The sequence below is a fragment of the Lepisma saccharinum genome, chromosome 26 (genome assembly GCF_977018435.1).
Source record: "Lepisma saccharinum chromosome 26, izLepSacc3.1, whole genome shotgun sequence".
Taxonomy (NCBI): Eukaryota; Metazoa; Arthropoda; class Insecta; order Zygentoma; family Lepismatidae; genus Lepisma; species Lepisma saccharinum.
Window position 1 is genome coordinate 21526719 of NC_139254.1, and position 14318 is coordinate 21541036.

Below are 14318 nucleotides of genomic sequence, written 5' to 3' on the forward strand. Positions count from 1 at the left end.
CTTCCTGTCCGTGTGGAGAACCTGTTCAATCAACCACCCATCTGTTTTTACAATGCCCAATTCGACAACAACATCGCAATACTCTATACAAACAGTTACAACGTGTGGGTATTCCATTTCCGATGTCCCTTTCGACTCTACTCTACGAGCCACGGTCTGATGTCATGTGGATACTGTACAGCTTTGCACGAAAAAACAACATTGTAACATAAACAAACAGACACTTGGAATGTAAACAAACTTTCTCATCACAAACCAAATAGGACCCCTGGCAAGAAATCGCTTTTAGGCGGTGTGTGCCAATCAAAGAAGAAGGAAGGAAGGATTGTGTTTTGTTTGTTTATTATGTGCTAATGTCAGGGGGTGCTCGTTCGGCGGCGCAGATCGTATGCGCAGTTGTCCGTGGATGCATGACTTGGTCGTCGAAACACACGGCACGGAAAAGGCTGGTTCCTTATGCAAATATTGAGATATTTGACAACGAATATCTTCTAAAATATAGTAGCAGGGGAAAAGTTACAACTTTCACCGTTAAGATTCATCCTTTCTAATCAATTTATCACAAAGTTAATTCAAATGTGTAAAATGGTTTTCAAGAAAACGTGTTACGAAGGAACCCCTGTTTTGTTCTCTCCAGGCTTCCAATGTAAGGGAGTTAATTGGTGCATTCATCTCCAGCATAGCTATAGGCAGTGACCACACTACAGGGGGGGGGGCAAGAACGCCCCCCTATTCTCGTTCGACAATTTATGTCTCTCTATCTTATCTGCCCCCAGTAAAACGACAAAAATAAATAAATTAATGAATGCTCTTTTAGCCAAAATATGCATTTTTGTGTCGTATGTAACGGCATAGGTAACGGAATAATAAGCATGATTGCCCCGGGAAAATATGACTTACCCCTCCATCTTTACTATTGCGCCGTCACTAGCTACAACATATTTTGATTTTTATTGTTCCCACATATTTATTTTAATTTTAGTATTGTGAATCATATTCCACTGTGTTACCTCACGTAGCCCCCCCCCTCCCCACACGTACGATTTCAGTTGTAAGTTTTAGACTAAGCTTGTCAAATGTCCACTTATATCTTTGTATTCTTGAGCCATTTAAAAAAAAATCATTTCGCCTCTTCTTCTGGACTATTTCATGACAATGTTTTCCCACTGCAGATCGAGATCCGGGGCTATAGCCTTCCCAAGCCACCGTCCCTTCAAAATACTCTCTTGGCCTCATGAAAGAAAAATACGTGTATTTCTACGAAATATTAATTTGACTTGGCAGTTTCTTATTTCGAACAGGAATAAGTTTTAAATTTTAATAGCTTAAAATTTACACTAGCAATTTTGAGTAAAGGTTTTGCGTAATTCTAAAAGCACATTTAGAGACTGCAAGGTCAACTCTCGATATTTCAGATATATTAATAATTTTCATCATAACGTCTTGTAATAATTATTTGTTACTTCAATAATCTCCTCGCAAATGTTTCTCGCATATTAAAACATAGGTGCCATTTTCTGTGTATGTCCTTGTAATGCTAACCTCCGTGGCGAAGTGATTAGCACAACGCTTTACGATGCCAAGGGCCCCAAGGTTCGAATCCCCGCCCGGGCATGGGTCTACTTTCCTTTCTTCAATTTCATCATATCATCACGCATCCTCAGCTTTGCGATTAGTCATATGTGACAGATAAGCGAAGTAAAATAAACTAAGTCTATTAATGAATTATTTTTTAAACTCTTTAATTCTTCTTTGGCATGCCACGTTTTTGTTAAAATTATATTACGATTTGTAAAATGAAGAAATTCTAAAGGAGAACACGTAACTTTCTCTGTAGCGCATCGGTCAGAAAGTTTCAGGAATATGGATTTTATATATACATTTTTTCACATGTACTTTGCCCCCTTTTAAAAGTAGCGCGTTTTCAATTATGTTACTAATAATTAAAAGGATGTCTCAATATCATCTTGGAGGATGACAATTATTATTTTCCCCCTCCTAAAAGTAATAATATACTTTCGCTCCTTGAATCTCCCATATAAATGCTAGGGGTCGTCTGCTTCAGCCGAGCTTACTGCTTCTCCATTGACGTCACGCGTTCGTGCAAGATCGGCAATCTTCGGATGGCTTTACCTAATCTCTATCCAGTGTTGCCAGGTCTACTGATTTCGCAGGAGATTTCCTGATTTTCAGCACGATCTACTGAAAAGTTTCAAGAAAATGTGGAAATCTCCTGATTTTTTTGCTTTCTTAAATATTTATAATGAACAATTATTAAAAAAAATCGAAAGTCGATTTAAAATTTACATATTCAGCTGGTGGAATGCAAGGACCCATGAATATTCCGCAGAGAGAGAGAGAGAGAGAGAGAGAGAGGTTGGGCAGGAGGGTCATACCAGGCTTGATGATATACGCTGGTCTAGTGAACGTCACTTCCGGCGCTGTTGCCATAGCAACAGTATACCTGGCAATATACAACGCGTTGTCCGTACTTTCCCCATGCAGTGAGTATTGGAAGCGGACAGCAAGGGATACCTTTTGTTCTTAGTGACAGGGTTTTTCAACGAAAATGGTAATATGTATCTTACACCATTGTAAAGATTAGATTCAGAAGAATACGTACATAAAATACAGGTTGCTTACAGGTGACAAGTTAAAGAAACAATGGAAGAACAAAAGCAGGCACGCTCCATGGCAGTGACGGCAACTTACGATTTCTTCGTTTCCGCTACCCAGCTTGCTGACGGGTCGCATGGCTCTTTGTCTGTGGTCAGATATGTCTTATTGCTATGCGTATGATTACAATCATTGTGCACATTAGGCATATTTCGTGCCTTTGCACTAATGGGTATTCAAAAACTACAATGCATTTTCTCGATCGGAAGAATACATATGTGTAATACATAGTCATAGACGTCGAAAGAAATTCTTGTAGGGGTAGTCAGGCCATTGACATATTTTAATAGTAGTAGTAGTAATATTGGGAGTGTCTAAAGTGATTTCAGTCAATAGCCGGAACAGCAAACTAATGAATAGGGACGAGTACTGCTACTACTAATATCAACAACAATAATAAATGCATATGAAGATAACAATGGTTTATTATTATTATTGATTAGTTGATTTGGTGTTTTAAGTCCAGTTTATGCACAGTAAGGCTAATCGGGACTGGACCTACAGTTTAAATTGTAATCCGAACCACTATGTGCCTCCACCGTATTATTATTATTATTGCATCCAAAGTAAAAGTGTAAACTCAAGGTGTATCACGTCTGTTATTTCAGGAAATAGGTTCGCATTTACATCTTAAACGAATGGCACTTTCCAAAATATATTGATATTATGTTCTTGAATTTCCAGAAATTCTGAATAATCGTAACTCGTAAATAAGCGATTTCTAACCGAAAATATTTTACTCCCAATTATAGATTATGAGGAATTGAGATAATACGAAAGAAATCTCTCCCCTAGAAGCTTATCTTCCCGCTTCTTGGAAATTCACCCCTTTTTCGAGTTATGCATATCGCTGTGTGCATTAAGGACTATTGAACGAAAGATTGAACATGTGATAAATGCAGTGGCGTAAATAACACCCCCGCGGTGCGCGGGTGAAGCGCACGAGCTTCGGGACGCAGTAAGAATGATAAACTAAGAAAGACCGATAGTTCACTTTCGGCGTTAAAATATATTTTCAACCGAACATATTATATTTTATGCCCCTAACTGCAAACTGAAAATGTTAATCACAAGTAGAAAGTGGATTACCAGATTAGAAAACAAAACTTCATTAGCTGAATGATTTACGTAGCCGAAGGGTAGACGACAGGCAAGAGAACACCTGGCAACGCTAATTTTCACCCTACTTACAATTTTTACCAAACGGAAAAGAGAATTTTTTAAAAAAATCTTCCTCGACGAAATGATTTTCCAAGCTAAAATTCATCAAAAATTACTTGAGAAGCACAATGTCAGGAATGAGAGCGATCGAGCTTGAAAACTAGCAAACAAGAATTTGCTTCCATGAAAAAATGCAGAGGACTGGTAATGATCATTTGACAATATCGTAATTTTTGTAATAACAGTCTGTTTTCATATATAATTATAATATATAATTTTTTACAGCTTCTCTGTTGTCTTAACCTTTCGTATCAGTTTTTACATTGATTCAAATTACATGTATGCATTTTCATGTTTTTATATACCTTATATAAATGTGGGCGTGAATTAATATTTTAGAAAAGAAATATATTTGTATATTTTTAGACGAGTATGGGCGCACAACTGAAAGTTGCGCGCGGGGTTGGGGGGGGGGGGGCGCAGAGCATGTTAGTTACGCTACTGGATACATTCCTGGCGCCTGGAGCCTACTGATCGACCTGAAGGTGTTTTCAGCTTGGCAGCCCATTATTAATTACAACAAATTGTTTTCATTCTAATATGTTTGCATAAAAGAACATGATAAAGTGATAAGTTGAAATAATAACAAGATAATGATGGACAGAGGAAAGGGCACATGTTGTGTTCAACCATTTTGTCCTCGTAATAGGCTCGTAACAAAGGAATAGAGGCTACATTGGTTATGTAAAATATTTCATCTGGTTCACGTAAATATAAAGAAAGCAGTGGCGGCGATTGGGTTCCAAAACCTGGGGTGGGGGGGGGGGGGCAAGGTGTCAAAACTGGGAGGCAAAGACAGTATATTTCTCTTTTTAGATAAGATTTAACATAGTGCGGGGGCAAAAGTGGGCGAAAAAGTTGAGAATTGTCCCCTCGCCCCCCTAATTGCCGCCACTGAAAGAAAGATAATAAACGTCTCTTCGCACATACACAAAGCTATTGCAAAATTTTCGAAGAAGTGCTAGTCACAACACGTGCGACATATAAGTATCGCTTTCCTTAACATCATATTCTTTCCTTCATGCTTGCTTTCACCCTTACTTTGACGACGCCTTCTTATCTTGTGTATCTTAAACTACGAAAGTGGTTCTCCTTACATGCTAACCCTCCCTCCTTCATTGTTTTCGGCTCATCTTTCCAAAACCTCAGCAACGCTCTATAGCCAACGCCATGTTACCGACCTTAGCAACGACCGTAGCAACCGGTTGTTTATTGCCAATATGGCCGCACCCATGCGCGGGACCAGCAGACGACTTGACCAGCGTATTGGGAAAGACGCACGGCTTCTTGAGCCCTTTGTGCATTGGGAACTCCAAGACGGGTTTCCTAACTTTCCCCATCTGGTGTGGTTTTTGTCAAAGGGGAGGCAACTGAAAACTGGTTACAACTAAATACCAATGTTGCCACCCACACACACGAAAAAGTATTCAGTTTCATGGTAGTGTTTATTGCAAGCAAATGCTAGATAAAGGTTCAGGTTTTTAACTTTGATAAAAAAGGGAGTCCACATTACGAAAGGTTATGGTTACAAAAGCTCTTAGTAAACTGTCGATTGATTGATTTGGTTTATTTTCCTGCGAATTTCTTCCACTTTTGGCTAAACGCGAAGACGAGGATGAGTGATGATATGAAATCGATGAAGGGACAACCATGCCCAGGCAGAGATTCGATCCCGAGACGCGATCCCTAATGTCATAGCACTGTGCTAACCACTCAGCCACGGAGGTCGGTTTAGTAAACTGCTGTTGCAAACTTATACGTCGCAGTTTTATTTCTTCTTAATCATCTCTTAACTTAGAAATAATAGTTCATGTTTTTAGAGCGTTGTTTTTTTAAAGCTATTTCTGAGTGCAGGCACGTATCCAGGAATTCCTTTCGGGGGGGGCTCAACACCATTTTTTAAAGGGGTATAGTAAGAACCTCACAATTGTGTGTTTAAGACCAGAGGTGCCAATTGGGTTCCAAAACGGGGCAGGGGGGGGGGGGTGCGGAGGGCGTTGCAAGGAAAGTTTACTTTCTCTTGGTAGCCAAGGCTTAACATTAAGAGGTCATAATGTTGAGGCAAAAAAATAAAAAATGAGGAGCAACTATCCCTTAAATCGTCGCCACTGTAAGGCTATCATTTTAATCAGAACGTGAAATCGGAACATTTTTTACCACTCGACTCCTCTGTTTCCATGCATTAACATTGTGTGCTGGAACCATCTCAGTATGTGGGTTTGTCCATTTCTTCTCATCAGGCATCAAAACATCTATGGTGTCTTTGAGTGTTTTTACGAAGCTGTTACACATGCACAGGATGGAAAATCCACTCGACAACGCGAGATTCAAATTGTGGGCTGCGAACTGGACGCAGACAGCTCTCGAATATTTCTCTCTGATTTGAGCCTGAACACCACTAATCAGGCCCGTAGCCAGGATTTGTTACTAGGGGGGGCAAAATTAATCCATGAGGGGGCAAATTTTTAATACATGGTGTCGCTCTTAGTTACAGTAGTGTTCAAGGAAAGTCCACACTTATCTTAAAATATATCACACACAAATGCATAAATGAAATAATACTGAGTCAAATGTATAGACAATTTTCACCATTAACAATAATAATTATTTTTCAGAGATGATACTTTTTTTTATTTCAATGCAAGCTGCCAGTCGCATTCAGTAACGGCTCGTGGATGAAATTATTATGTGCATGGATATTCTGCCATGCAATGACTTATTTCATATTAACAATATTTTAACAAATGAACTGAAACATAGCAAGAACAAAATTTAGAGAAGCTACAGTACTCACCCATTCTTGAAAAATAGAATTCCTATGCTCCTGCTTCCTGAACTATCACACTTGATACTAATCACATTCTCACATTGTTTCCTAATTAACCCAATAAGTTCTCTATGCACCATGCATCAATGTATCAAAAAATTAGACATATGAAGGAAACAAAAATTGAGCATCTCAACAGCAACACTTTCAACTTTAATTATACACTTGTCTATTGAAATTTCCTTTACAAGCAACTCCATCAACATCAACAGTCTGTTGTGTTTTGTCACTGTTTCACATTTTCTTGGGGGAAAAAATGTTCAGCTCTTCATGTAATAAATTTGCATTTAACTCGTGCAACATGTTCATCACTTTAATATTAATTCATTCTGCACCAAACACATCCAACGAATATAGTATTATTTTCAACACGAATACAAACAATAGTTTCTTGTGTTCCTTATTACATCATGCCTTAGTTTGTTCTCCAGAATACATAATCAAAACAGCTGCAACCTTCTTGTTCTATTTTTGTTAAAGCAGTGTAAAAATTTGTCCAGGTCAAGGTTTTCAGTTCTCTTCTTTTCGAAGGCGAGAAAGGTGAGTTTTGATTGTCGGGTAGCAGACATTGACCTCCTTCTTGGGCTATCTATATGGGTTAAAACAGAAAATGTAGATTCACACATTGCTGTACTACAAGGAAATGTTTGCACTGTTGCTAGCAACTTGTATGTGTCCTCAAAAGCTGTTCTCTGCTTGTAAACTTCCTGAAATATGCACGGATCATCAAATTTTTGCAAGTAGTTCTTCACAACTTTTACCTCTTCTTTGGAAGGTATACACACACCCAATTCTCGAAGATATTTTAAATTATCATAATCAAGGTTCTCCGCTGCCTCAAGTCCTGTTAACAGTTTTTCATTGCTGGAAAATCTGCGAGCAAGTTCACATACAATAACATCAATCACCGAATAAAATATTCTCTTTAAATTTTCTGAAGAGAAACTTGATCCTATTTTTTCAGTGATGACAAAATCTGAAAATGACGTATTTGCTTTTCGTCTCTTGCATGGAAGCAGAGATGAGAAACTTTCGGCAGTACCATCATGAGCATTCTCATATTTCCTATTTTCTACCTTTATTAGAGTTCTAGATTCTTCTAGAAGCACTTCTAGTGTCTCTTCATTACGTTTGTCAGATATGAAATCAGTAGTTGCCTTGATAATATTAGAACTATCTACTAAACTTGTAGTGCGTGATTGAAGACTTTTATTTGCAGGTTCAAGGGCTTCAAGTACCATTTTCATAAGGACTAATATAAATCTGAACTCAAACTTCTTCAGGACATTCAAAAGACCTACACTTTGAACAATGTCTTCTCCATCAAACTGTGTTCGCTGGGATTTTACTTCTTCAAGCGCAGCTAGAATAAGGTCAAAGTTATTGTAAATTATTCTGATCATTTGCAAGTGTCCAGACCACCTCTGAGGCAATAATCGCACCAACTGCTGTCCATTGTATAATCTGTTCACCTTATGACATTTCAGGAAACAATAAAGTGTACCACACTGCTGAAAAAAATGTTGAACACTGTCCTCAAAGTCTGTAGCTTTCATTACAACAAGGTGAAGACGGTGATTGGCACAATGTATGTAAGGAATATTTCGCCCTGCACTTTTCTTTATTAATGCTTGAACTCCGCCTTCACGGCCACTCATAACCGATGCTCCGTCATAGCATTGACTTAACACATTTTGAGTTGAGAGTCCAGAGTCTTGAAGTTCTTTCAGAGTTAAGTCTGCAAATGTTTGTGCATCCAATTTTTCAGAAGACTTCATGCAAAGAAGAGATTCATTTGGCTTGCCATCCTTGACGTAACGAATTCCAATAGCTATCTGCTCACGGTTGTTTTTGTCTTTTGTTCCATCCTCAAGCAGGCTAAACCATGGTACATCAGCTGAAAGAACATCACTTACAATATCTTGTTTAACCATTTCAGCCATAATGCTTATAACTTCATTTTGAATTTCTGGGGATGTATATGTTGCATTTCCTGGCATAATTTTACTAGCTTCTTTGAGCTTTTCATCTTTTTTCAAAAACAAACTAAATAAGTTCATAAATAAACTGCGTTCTTCACTTTCCTCCAAGCTGTAATCGCCTCGTAATGGTAATTCATTTACCACTAGAAACTGAATAACCTCTGCAATGGATTTTACATAATATCTTCTTTGTTCTAACACATTGTCTTTTAAAAGTATTGAGACAGAGCAACCTTTAGATTCCCTGTTCCTTTTTTCTTTCCACTTCTGCATTGCTTCAAGATGGGAATCTGAAGTGGAATGCTTTGGAAAACCTTTCTCTTTGCTAAGAGCATTTTTCCAGTTCGTAAATCCTCTAACTGTAAAAACATTCTCTTTTGAACCGCATGAGTTAAACTGCCTACATGCGTAGCAAAATGCAGCATCCCTGGAAGGTGAATATTCTAGCCATATATACTGCTTGAACCAGTCCTCTCTAAATCCTCTTCCATCTTTTCTCGGATAGACTTTTAACTTTACTTGTTTTATATCTTCACCTAATGTTGAAATATCACTGGGTACTGACGTGTTATTGTTGTGTGTCGAAAATACTTTCACCTCAGCAAGGAGATGCTCGTTTTCAGATGATGGCGAGGCTGGGGGAAAATCATTAGACACTGTACCTGAGTTTGTGAACTTCTTGCTCCTCACTATGAATTTATCCATCTTTCTCTGAAAAATCAGTCCATTAACACACAGTTGAACTTAATTGGCACTCACATCGATACTCAATGAAACTGTCATCATGGAGAATTCATGTCATTTATGTAGAACAGTTTGCTCTTGTCCAGAAGTAGTTGGTGGATGAAGATGCAGCTCATGGATGAAGAAAGTCAGCAGTGAAAACCTCTTTTAGATGGCAACCAAAATTAATTGTCCTGCAAATACCATTTTTTTAAAAGTTCAAACAGGCAGTTTTATAACATTATACAGAATGTTCGACAAACCATATCCAAAGATGTAAAAATAAAAGAACAAAGATCATGCTGCACTTATTGCCAATCAGAAGATATAGTTGTCTATTCACAAGTTCGACAATTAACAAACTGTGTTTAATCACGTTTCAATTTATCTTATTTAAACTATAGCGTTATAAATAGAACTACAAATAAAATCCTTCATTTTGTATTGATTGTAAGCGTATGTAGTGATAGCTTCTCAATGGACAAATGGTAGGCATAGTATGTTCTTGCCAGTCTCTTAGACTTTCCATTCAGCTTATTATTATTCTCATTGTCTATGTTAAAGTTGAATACTACATAGATTAAAATAAAACTTTGTAGAAATTTATTTCTAGTTTGTGTATTTTAGTGCCTATTTCTCTTGTTTTGAATGCATTTTGCAATACAAAATGAGGGGTGAAGTGTACCAAACTACTCTGTAGAATTTCCAGAAAAAAATAAACATCTTTTAAGATGATATCAGAACTGAAATTATGAAATCTAATATTTTAAGAGCCGGAATCTATCTACTTAATCTACCCCAGAGGTATTCATTTCAAATCAACCTCTCTCATCTTTGCGACTTAACCTCACCCTCGTGACTTGCCCAAGCCATCGCCTTCCCTAATCCTTACAAAGCCGGCCCCCGTGGCGGAGTGGTTATCACATCACGCTATGACATCAGGGGTCCCGGGTTCGAGTCCCGGCCTGGGCATGGTTGTTTGTGAGTGTCCATTCATCAATTTCGTCATATCATCACTCATCCGCATCTTCGCAAATTAGCCAAAAGTGGCACAAAATGCGAAGTAAAATAAAGCAAATAAAAATCATCCTCACAAGTCTTCCGGAGGATGAGGTGTGTAGATTTTTTTGCCAGTTTTGGTTAATCGCGCCGAAGAGGATGATTCGTGATTAGTTTTAAGCGATGAAGGGACACACACAAAGAACACATGAGTTCAGCTTTGTGCAAATTTGTGCACAGAAACGCTACTGTGAGACTGAACCTACAGTTTAACACCGGATTTGAACCAATCTGTCTCCACTAGGTATCGAATAAGGGACAATTTGATTAAAGAACACTCATACCCAGGCCGAGACTCGAATCGAGGAACTTCGGTGTCCGGTGGCAAGATTGAAATTGGACCACTAAAAGAACTGGATCACCAAGCCGGATGAGTGCCTCCATTCACCTCCTGAACTATGCATTATAGTGAGAGAAAGGGGGGAGGGGATGAGAAAGAGAGAAGAATGAAGAGAGCTATTTTTTTAAAAAATAATAAAGTCTTGTACAATAAATGTTCTGAATTACAAGTTTAATTCCTTACACTCCCAAAATGTATTTGATACAGTTTTGAAAACAACCGTGTGCAGGACCAGCTCAAGGTAAAATTTTCACCCAGGCGAGGTGGATTATTGGCGCCCCCCGTACTTTTCACCCTCCCCCACAATTTTATACCCTGGTCTCCTTTCCACCTTTATCCAATGAGAAACATGGCCGTGTTGTATATTTAAGTTTTTAATGACGAAAAGTAATAGCCTTATTTCTTACAAACTTTAAATGTTACTGTTAAAGAACACGTTCGTCAGGGACGTAGCTAGGCTGATCAGTTCGGGGGGGCCCAAAACTTAAGATTTTTTTCTATCAAACCATTAAAAACTAACAAACTATTAATATACCATATAGGCCTACATATATGTACAGTATGTGTGTGTGCTTTATATATATATTGTTGGAAGAGAACATTATATTCTCCTGTAGCCCCCTAAAATTTACGAATATAGACTCGCGAAATCCACGGCCATTATTCGGGAATCTAAATGCACAATGAACGCATTAACTTAATGGCATCTAGACAGTCTTTAAAAATCCATATATTTTCTCTTATGTCAGATTTGAGATACCAAGAACAATGGCATTTGTCGTTACTCCTTAGATTTGTAAATTTGCTCGAAGAAAATTGAGAAATAGAGAAAACTCTCTTCCGTGGGTTTAGATATAAAAGGGTGCTGGAATCAGGTGTACAATTATGACAACGGTGCGAAAATGAAATGTTTGTGTAATGAGTTCAAGATAGGCATCCCATGTATATTGTTTATACCAGAATCGAATCCGGCGGCCTTTATTGCAAGGCGCAGTAGCGTACGCAGGATTTCATCAAGGGGGGTGTTATTTCGAAAACTTTCTACAAATTCACATTGCCATTGTTTCATTATACTTTAATTAATTAATAATAATAATTAATTAATTAATAATTCTTATAATTAATTAATTAATTAGTTTAATTACTACTAATGCAGCTGCTATTTATGAAAGAAATAGAACAAAATTACATTTCTTTTGTTTCTTTGTTACAAAATAATTGTCTAGTCAACGGTTATTTGTATATGATAAGTGAGACATTTTAAGTGTGAAGAAAATCCATAAAAAAAAGCAAATATATTAAATTTATTGAAATAATAGAAATAAGAAACTCATTCAAGGAGCCGCGCTGGTCTAGTCTGACAACTTCGTGGGAGATCCGGTTTCGATTCCCGGAATTGGTTGGAATTTATCCAGCCGTGTCTCCGCACTCAGCCTCATAGCAATGGGTACCTGAGAGCAACCCTGGGGGATGAAGGCTGCCGGAGCATGGTGCTGATCACATCACCTGCAAAATAGTTCGAGATCGCGAATCTTTGGGGCCCACCACAACACTACGTGTGCCTTCATGGCACGGTGATATATGCACGGGGGAATTTACATTACCTTTACCTATGGAACTCGCCCAGGATGATGATGAAGCGCGAGAATACATGTTGCTAAATTCCTCTGAGTCTATGTTTTCGTTGAAAAGTAAGTTTATAGACATTCCAACACATTTATCACTTCTAGGTGATTCACAAAGCACTTCTTCAATATTATTTAATGATGTGGATGTAGACTCAGCATCACTTGAGAGTTCACAAGGGGATGTGAAATCAGTACCGGGAAGAACGTTTGCAATAAGGTCGGCACACTGCGACGAAGCAAGGAATTTTCACAATTCTCGCGAGTCACTGCGCGACTTTTTGCAAAAAAAAATTGCAAAATTGAACTTTGCGGCCACTTAGATTGTGTTTGGAATGTGTGTTTGGAATGTGTGTTTTTCTTCATGCTGCATGGGAATAATAATTCAAATTATTATTATTATTATTATTACTGTCGCAGATCTTTGACTGTGATAAATTAGCCATTTTTAATTTTTTTCTACAGCATTTTCCATAATATTTCAAAAGCTCAAGGGGGGGGGTTAAACCCGGTAACCCCCCCCTTGCGTACGCCACTGGCAAGGCGACACGCTTAACCATTATTCTATGGGACATGCACGAGTCTTTTGTGGCGTCGTACTGTTCACATTGGAGAATGATGACGATATATACGAAACTTTATGCTCACATCTAGTTTCTTAAAAGTAATCTTCTTTGCGCGTGCAAAACTGAATATATGATGGCAATAGAAACAACAAAATTCCCGCGCGCTCAAATTATAGCGCTCTAGTCTTTCAAGGTTCGATCCCTGGTAGGAACTCCAAAATTTCTGTGATGGCCTAACATCGTGAGGACAATTGAGAAGCTACTTGAAATCAATATGTAAGCGAATTCCACTCTCAAAGCTAGATGGGACTCGATGTGATGACCACGCGTCACCGAATGGAAAAACACTTCGGAGGCTTTGTCCTTCAAAATTAATTTTACTGAATAATTGTAGTTTTCTTTAGAGGACCTAAACATGGCTTTTTTGCGCAGTACAATGTTGTTTTCTTTCACCCTACTTTTATAGTTTTTAATTCAAAGGGTTCCACTCCCGAAGCATGAGCATGACGCACTACTAAACCAAAGGTCCAAGGTTCGGACCTTGGACAGGTGTGGTTGCATCATGTCTCGCATCGCTATTCCTTCGGATCATCATTCAGTCTCATCGTCGCATTTAACACAAGAGGTAGAAAAGCGGCGTAAAATAACGAAATAGAAATTATTGATTGACTTGGTTCATTTTACTTCACTTTTCTGACACTTTTTGGCTAATCGTGAAGATGAGAATGAGTTAAGATTAACTTGATGAAAGGACCATCACAAAGAATACACATTCTCAGGCCGGGATTCGAACACGGGACATTCTGCTTCGTAGCGTAACCTGCTAACCACTCCAGCACGGAGTTGTTGGCCCAAATAGAAATGTAAATTAGAAAATGCAGTCTTGAATTTGCAGGAACAGAGTTCACCAGCAAGGGCAAATGATTTTCGCTCCCACTAGGATAGGCAATTAACAGAAAATGCTTGATAAGTAATTTGGCTCTCCGTATTTCATGATATTATTATGTAAGCAACTATTATTTGCTATATAACATTGGATTAATTTTATTTGTATGTCTAGTCAACTTTTCAAGCAGCAGCCACAGCGTCTGCATTTGCAGGTGGAGGCCAGAGTTGTTAAAGATCCAGGAATTTTAAATAAATCCAATTCCGGTCCAGGAGAGAAAATCAGCAAGCGTAAATGGGTTCTGGACCGTAAGGAACCTTTCTATCTGTAAAGCATTTCAATTGAGTCCAGGAATATTCTTCCCAGATGAATTTCAATTCGGTCCAGGAACCTTATTACTTGATGAATTTAAA

At 38.2% G+C, this 14318-nt stretch overlaps 2 protein-coding genes across 2 annotated transcripts in view; one reads left to right on the plus strand and one right to left on the minus strand.

Annotated features, from left to right (window-relative positions):
• The window catches only part of LOC145979580 (phospholipid-transporting ATPase ABCA3-like), a 209527-nt gene that overhangs the window by 16809 nt on the left and 178400 nt on the right, over positions 1–14318 (plus strand). The gene's annotated exons all lie outside the window — the stretch shown is intronic.
• LOC145979579 (zinc finger MYM-type protein 1-like) lies at positions 7165–9411 on the minus strand. Its single transcript, XM_083112550.1, has one exon. It carries the CDS (start codon positions 9409–9411, stop codon positions 7165–7167), a length of 2247 nt encoding a protein of 748 aa, XP_082968676.1.

What these genes read in the sequence shown, in the direction of transcription:
- LOC145979579 (XM_083112550.1), bottom strand. Translation starts at nt 9,411, where the DNA reads ATGGATAAATTCATAGTGAGGAGCAAGAAGTTCACAAACTCAGGTACA.